The sequence below is a fragment of the Echinops telfairi genome, unplaced genomic scaffold, assembly GCF_000313985.2.
Source record: "Echinops telfairi isolate 266 unplaced genomic scaffold, ASM31398v2 ScPeMD7_7458;HRSCAF=8496, whole genome shotgun sequence".
In the NCBI taxonomy this organism is placed as follows: domain Eukaryota; kingdom Metazoa; phylum Chordata; class Mammalia; order Afrosoricida; family Tenrecidae; genus Echinops; species Echinops telfairi.
Window position 1 is genome coordinate 10,795,857 of NW_022111358.1, and position 7,521 is coordinate 10,803,377.

The following is a 7,521-nucleotide window of genomic DNA, read 5'->3' on the forward strand; positions in this document are numbered from 1 at the left end:
GCGGGCGGGGGTGGGTCCGGAGGGGGCAGCGCCAGCTCCCGCCGCAGCTCCGCGTCGATCTCCTCCTCCAGCTGCACCAGGGTGGGCGCCGCGACCCCGAAGCGCCAGGCGCGGCGGCCCAGCTCCAGCAGGCACAGCACCACGTTCTTAACGTTCTTGCGCAGCACTAAGTCCTCGGTCTCGAACATCAGCACCTCTGCGGGTGGGAGGAGGTGGCCTGAGCCCCGCCCCTCCTCCCTGTGGGAAGGAAGCCTGTTGCAGGGTGCTAGCGGTCAAGGGCAAGCCCTCCGGACTGAGGCCATGCGTGGGGTGGGAAAGGGGACAGGGTCACGAGGGTAGTTTGGGCTCAGGTCTTAGGGTCAAGCCAGGGTGGGACAGCCCTGCCAAGACTCTGGGGTGCATCGAGGTGGCCTATGGAACAGAAGGGGCTGGGAGAGGTGACACAGGTAAGTCAAAAACACCTGTAACCTGGCTGGGGGCCCCTGGCAAGAGAAGGGTTACCTCCATCTTGGGCCCCTGCCCCCCCCCCTCAGCTTGCCAGATGGGTCAGGGGCAAGAAGCACTTTCTTATACCCCCCACCTTGGTTGCTGCCCCCACTAGAGGTCAGGCATCTCACACTCCAGCCCCAGGAGGGCCCTAGCCTGCCTGCCAGCATCAGAGGCCTGGTCTCCCCCACTAGCTGTGTGTGCCAGCCTGTAGAATGGGGTGCAGTCTTCATGGTATTGTAAGGAGTCAACGAGCTGGCTCATGCTAGCTAAGCACCCCCAGAACAGAGCCTCGGAACAGGTAGTATTTGGACTGGCCAGCGGTGGGTTAAGTTGCTTTTCTAAGCCTGCTCTTCTGGTGGAAGAGCAGGCATGCTATGGTGGAATCCTTGCCGGCCAGGTGGGACACCCAGGTTGAGTTCCCGGCCAAGGCACCTGTCTGCCAATGGAGGCCTACGTGTGGCTATGAAGCTGAACAGGTTTCCACAGATGGAGTAGGAAGAAAGGCCTGGTGATCCGCTTCCAGAAATCATCCCCACAGCCCAATCCACCACCGATTGTGGGGGGGATGGCACAGGACCAGATAGCCTTTGGTCCCATTTTATTTGAAGTCCCCGTGGGTCAGGGGCCTACTCAATGGGTACCCGCTAAAAGCCAACAATAAAGCTCACCTTCGATGTCCTACCACCAGCCTAGGCTCGCCCTCCCCCTCCTCACACGAGAAGCCCGGGAATTGTCTGGTCTCCTCCCTCTGCTGGGTCTGGGTCCACGGAGAGGAGGCCTCCTGACAGGTCCCTCCCTGAGCTCTGCAGGCCCCAGCAGGGCTGGACCCGCACCCCAACACCCCAGTAGCCACCCCTGTCCTCTCTTCACCTCAACATCCTGCCTGGCTTCTCGAAGCAAAACCCAAACGCACTGCCATCAAGTCGACGACGACTCCTAGTGACGCCCCTGTGGGTTTCCAAGACGTGACTGTTTAGGGGAGTCGAAAGCCAGTCTTTCTCCCAAGGAGCAGCTGGTGGTTTCGAACTGCTGACTATGCAGATTGCAGCCCAGCCATAACCACTACACCAACAGGGCTCCTCCCTGCCTTCTGTAGGTATCCCCTTCTGTGCCTTTGCCCTGCTGTCCCTAGAAGTCCTCTCCCAAAACTTCTTCAAGACTCTTGAAGTCTCCCACAGGTTTGCAGCCTTTCTCCAGCCCACGTGCACCTCCCCAGGGAGCTGTTTGCTCCTCTGGTTCCCAGCCATCCACCTTGAATTGAGTGTGTATCCCAGTGGGCTGTAACTTACAGAACTGCACATTTCTCTCACTCCCTAGCCTGTGAGCACCCGGGGCGCTGCGTCTCATTCCTATGGGTCCTTCATGCCCAGCATGATGTTCTGTACAAAGAAGGTGCTGAATCTGTATATTTTTAAATGATTTGATCAACCAGCACATCTAGTTTTTCAAGCGAGGAGCCTTGGTGGCTTAGTGGTTACACACTGGGCTGGTAACTGCAGAGTCAGTAGTTCAAAGCCACCAGCAACTCCACAGGAGAAAGACAGGGCTTTCAACTCCTATGAAGAGCTCCTGTCTTGGAGACCTACAGGGGCAGTTAGTTCTGTCCTTTCCTACAGGGTCGCTATGAGTCAGAATCAACTCAATGGTGGTGAAATTTTTAAAAATTATTAGTAGTAAGGGTTTAGTATGAGATGGAGCAACTGAGGCATGAAAATCGATGAGCTGGCCCAAGGGGGATCTGGAAGGAAGGCCCAGGTTGTCCCCACCAGTGACAGAAGGGAGAAGGGAGAATCAAGGGTGGTTACCTTGGATGCCCATCTCCTTACGACACCACTGGATGAAGTTGGAGACATTGTCCCGTGCCTGGAAGGTGCCCGGCTGGGCGGCCCCATTGCAGGAAACTCCGGCCCGGGGCACAGGAATCCTTTGGGCTTGGACAGGTGCCTCAGCCAGGAAGGCCAAGGCGGCCTTGGTGACAGTGTTGGCGTGCCGGCACAGCACCAGGCCCGTCTCCAGCATGGGCAGGAAGTTGGCCCTGTCTATGTCTAGGCCGTAGAGATCCCGCAGCCACTCAGCCAAGTCCTCCTTCATGGCTTCCAGGTAGTGCTCACTGGACTTAAAGGGCCGGATGCTGCGCACAGGGGGCTCGGGGGTCCCAGGCCTCCTCCTGAGCGCCTTGGGCTGGAACATGGCTCCACCATCAACCAGAGAGGAGGAGGACACCTCTTCTCTCCCACTACTGGTCTCCACGCTCGCCACCTGCTGGGTCTTGATCCCGGCTGCTCCCAGGCTCCTCTGGGTTCCCCTTCCACCCAGGACTTCAGGCTCTGAGACTTGCCTCCAGCTTCAGGCCCCTGGCCAGGCCCAGCCTCCAACCCCCCACATTCCTCAGGGCCTGTCCTGCTGCTCCCAGCCTTCTGACCCTGCAGCGACCTCACCCTCTGGATGCCCAGTCCATGAAGAGTTCACCACCTCCCAGGCCAGTGGAGGATGGAGGTGAGGGCACACCTCTCCCCCCAGGGCTGGACAGGTCAAGCGGGCCAGCCAGCCAGCCCTGCTGGTGGAGAAGCCTGCTGGCTGTCTCTCCACTGCTTTCGTCCCCTCTCCTTGGAAACAGCAGCTGCTACAAACACTCCCTGCTAGCCCTCCCCCTGGCAGGGCAAGGACTGCCCTGCCCAGCCTGCCCTGGAGTGGATGGATAGGGAGGAGAAATCCCCGCTGCCTTCTCTCACTCGCTGGATGGGGGGGGATTCCTGGGGAAAGGGGAGAAAGTGGGGGCTGGGGTTGGTGTGCCATTTGGTGGGGTTGGTGTGCCATTTGGTGAATGCAAGGAAGGAACGCTGCCCTAATTCCTCGTGTGCACTTCAGGTCCTACCTAGCCTCTCCAAACCTTAGTTTCCTCCCCTGAAAGTGGCAGGCATAATGGCTACCTCGCCCAGGTGTGGGCAGAATCAATGTATGTACAAGTGCGAGACCTTCGGAATACACTGATGTGCTCACAGCAGAACACACAGGACTGGGGGGTGGGGGTGGGTCTCGGCTCTCAACGGTCCTTCCAGCAGCCCTGTCCATGCCTAAACTAAAACGAAACGTCACTGCTGCCAGCCGGTGGAGGAGGCCGACTCATAGCAACTGCCCCACCGGGGGTCCTCAGTCTGTGCTTAGTGCTTACAATGCCCAGTTTCTTGGGACCATCTGCTCCACCCACCCTCCTTCTAACCATGGGATTCTTCTAGGGCCAGCTGTCATGCCCCATACCTCAGCCTAGGGCCTGAGTATCTAATAAGCAAGGTGAGTATGGGCTTCATTACTAATCTGTAGGGAACAATGTCATTCTGCCTGCTCCCCTTTGCGCGCTCCCCCCATCAAAGACTGTCCTTCCAGGTCTGGCTGGCATCTGTCTCTCATCCAATCCCATAGCACCTTCTGACAGATTCAAAGCCTCTTTTTCCATTTGCCAACATTCTCAGGGATGGAACGGCCAGTAAGCAAGGTAAGCACAGGTTTACTAAGGCTGACTGTCTTCACAGATGAGTAAGATTACCTGGCTTATTGGGTAACCCACTCCGCCTCATTCCCATGGCCACAGAGATTCACTCACCCAGCAAACATCATCTGAGACAATCCTGGGTGCCAGGTACTATCACAGCCCTGAGGACTAGCGATGAACAAAAATGACCAGGTCTCTGAAGGTTGCTGACGTTTCAGTGGGTGGCGAGTGACAGATAATAAACACATCTATAGTCTATGAAATGGTGACAACTCGGGTGGGGGGAGGGGAAGAACTGTGAAGGAGATAGGAGAGGGGGGTAGGTGTGCATGTGACACAAGGTGTCAGGAAGATTTCTTCATGATTAGGAGACAGGGGAACAGAGCCCTGAAAGACACAAGGAAGCAAACCCGTGGCTTCCTGCCGCGGCAGGGACTCTTGGGCAGATGAACCGTCAGTGCCGCCGCCCCGAGACAGGAGCATACTTGGCACATTCCAGGAGGAGCAGAGAGGTGGGCTGAGAGGCTGAGAGGAAATGGGGGTGCAGACCCCCAGACCATGCAGGGCCTGGTAGGTGAGGCCTGGTAGGTGACTAAAGACTAGGCGTTCCCTCTGAGTTAAATGAAAAGCGCACTGGAGCATTCTGAGCAGAGAAGGGCCAGGCCGCAGTCAGGTTTGAACAGGGCTCCTCTGGCTGCTGTGTAGAAAGACCGCCAGGGAAGCCTAGACTTGAGGGGAGTTGTTCGATTAGGGCAGGCATCCAGGCAAGAGCTGATGGTGATTGAGACTGGGCTGATGACGCAGTCTGTATAACTCGCAAGGGCTTAATGAAATTGGTCCAAAACATGGTTTCTCGACCTCGGCTTTATTGAAATTGAGTTTCAAATGAGTCAGTTGGGGGAACCGTGAGGGGCTGTCTTGTCCCTGTAGGACGTTTCGCAGCATCCCTGCCTCTACCCACTAGATGTCCATCAACCTTCAGTCGTGGCAACCAAACACAAGCTCACCTGGCCGGACATGCCGAGGGAGGAGTGGGGATGGCCTTGGCTGAGAACCACTGCTGCAGGAGCAGGTGTATCAAGCTAGGCCAATCAGAATTCTTCCCCAGATCTTTGTCTGAAAGCGGACGAGGAGGGCAAGTCCTTTTTCCTCTTGGACGTGAGTCTGAGACACACATTTCGGCAAGAGACAAGAATGTAGATCAAATTCAAAGCTGCAAAGAGAACGAAGGAGAGATGAGCCGAAGGAGGTGGTCATTCCATTGTGCTAGGCCAGCCTCGATGAGTTAGGGTCAGGCTTGACTGCTGTAACAAAGGGACCCCTAAAACAGTGACCGGAAGAAGAGAACATTTCTTTTCTCTCTCTCCGAAGTAGCAGGAGGCTCTGCCACATGAGGGTTTTTTTTTAGGGCCCCATGTTCTTTCTATCTTTTTGCTCTCTGAGGCCATCCATCACGAACGCTCCCCAGCACTTTGTCCTGTCCGGGTTGTAGGAACAGGGAACAGAGAGCAGAATCAAGCAGCTCCCCTCTAAAGGATATGTGGGAATTACACACACCATTTCTGTCAAATCCCTGGCCAGCACGTAGTCACTTGGCCACAACTGGAGGCGACAGAAGCTGAACAATGTAGACTCTACCTGGCAACCAACCACAGGCCCTGCAAGCATTTGGTGATCGCTTTTCCTTCTGGAACAAAGGCAGGATGGAGTGAGAGGGACAGTCAGTAGTCTCGCCCATGCTGTCTTTAGTCCACTGCTTAACAAGGGTTGCTCAGCAAACACTGCCTGTAAAGGGTCGGACGGTACATATTTTAGGCTTTGAGGGCCACATGCTCTGTCACGTGTTCTTCTTTGTGTATATTTAAATTATTTTATTATACTGTATTTTTTAAATACAAAAACCATTCTTAGCTCAAGGGTCACACGCAAATGGTCTGTGTGCCAGACTTGGATTGTAGTCTGTTAATCTTGTGCTTACAGGAATCCATAAATTCTTTTATATATATATATTTCAGGTAAATGAGTTTATCTATTTACCTGTCTATTTGGTTTGGGCCCTCTGCATAGGAGCGGAATGGCAGTATAAATGGTAAATGGAAGAGACTTGAGTTAGGCATCTTATTCATTCTGAAGAACATTTGGGTGGGAATAGTTTTCATTTGGAAGGTAAGAAATAAGTAGACTTTGAGCAAGGCTTGACTGGCGAGGTGGGAACTGTTCACACCTTGACGAGGTCAGAGAACATCTTCATCGATAGGAAGACACAGATGGACCCGTGACAGCTACCTTATTAAAGGTCATTCGACGTGATTTGCTGTCAGCTGCATCTAAAGTGAATTTATAAGAAAAAAGGCAGAGTGGGAAAATAGGGAGCTCCTCTTCATCCTGCGCCCACATAGTTTACCTACAGCAGTGGTTCTCAACCTTCCTAACGATGCCACCCTTTAATACAGTTGTGGTGACACCCCCCCACCATAAAATTACTTTCGTTGCTACTTCATCACTATAATTTTGCTACTGTTATGAATCAGGCGACCCTTGTGGAAGGGTCGGGTACCCCCCCCAGGGGGTCGCTACCCACAGGTTGAGAACTGCTGACCTAGAGCCTATACCGGACACCTAGGGTCTATGGCTCTGTTCCTGACACCCATGCCTGCTTGGGGCTGTTCCCAGCACAGATCCTCGCTGCTGCTTTGGGGACCTTTCATCGTTTTTCATGTGGTCGTTGAGCACACTTCACTGCACCCCATAAAAATTGGCAGGTTGTGCTTCATTCTCACTTGATTCCCAGTCTTTCCCGCCCACCCCCTCCCCCACGGTTTTGTTGACACACAAGTCAAATATCATACTCTTCAATAATTCAAAACTCATACAATCATCACCACAATCCATCTGGATTCCGAGTCTTTTCTGCTTTCTCTCTTGGTTTCTTCCGTAGCCCCTTGGTTGTTTCATAGACCACGCATGGTTTCCACTCCTGTTTGTGCGTTTTCAGTTGTTCGGTTAGTCATTACTAATTACCTTCTGTTGTGGCCGGAGAAGACACTTTACAGGACTTCCCTCTTTGTAATGCATTGAGACTTTTGGGGACCTGGTGGCTTAGTGGGGCGGCAGGAAGGGCAGGGTCTGCAGGTGATCTGGATTGGAAGTGCGACTAATAGCAGTGAGTGCTTCTTTTTTTGTAGTTTGAGCTGGTGGTCTATTGCCTTAGTCGGCTTTCCACCATGCAGATTCCATCGGGCTGGGGTTCCCAGCTCTGGGCTCACCCTCCACCAGTGCCCAACCTCTGAGCAGGGGACCACTAGGGTACCATTCGGTAGGCTGCGCCCTCCTCCCCAGGGAGTCCTCAGGGCTCAAGTGCTCGCCCTTGTCGCACTTCCAATCGAGATCACCCCCGCAGACCCCGCCCTTCCTGGTTGGTCCATGTCCTCACACCTCCTTTACCAAAATAAGAGACCACCCGCCTAGGAGTCGAGGAGGAAGGAGGAAGAGACGCGAGACGCCGTAAGTACAGGAGCAGAGAAGGCACCTTAAGATTTTAG

The 7,521-nt window shown here is 54.3% G+C and overlaps 1 protein-coding gene across 1 annotated transcript in view; it reads right to left on the reverse strand.

Moving 5' to 3' along the window:
* GAS2L2 (growth arrest specific 2 like 2) overlaps nucleotides 1–2,745 on the reverse strand; it is an 8,023-nt gene extending 5,278 nt beyond the window's left edge. Inside the window, exons 1-2 of the mRNA XM_030888236.2 lie at nucleotides 2,295–2,745; nucleotides 1–196 (exon numbers count right to left, since the gene is read on the reverse strand). Of these exons, the coding sequence (XP_030744096.1) occupies nucleotides 1–196; nucleotides 2,295–2,679 (581 nt within the window). The 5' untranslated portion in view covers nucleotides 2,680–2,745. The remainder of the gene's footprint in view (nucleotides 197–2,294) is intronic.
* Between the last annotated feature and the right edge of the window lie 4,776 nt (nucleotides 2,746–7,521).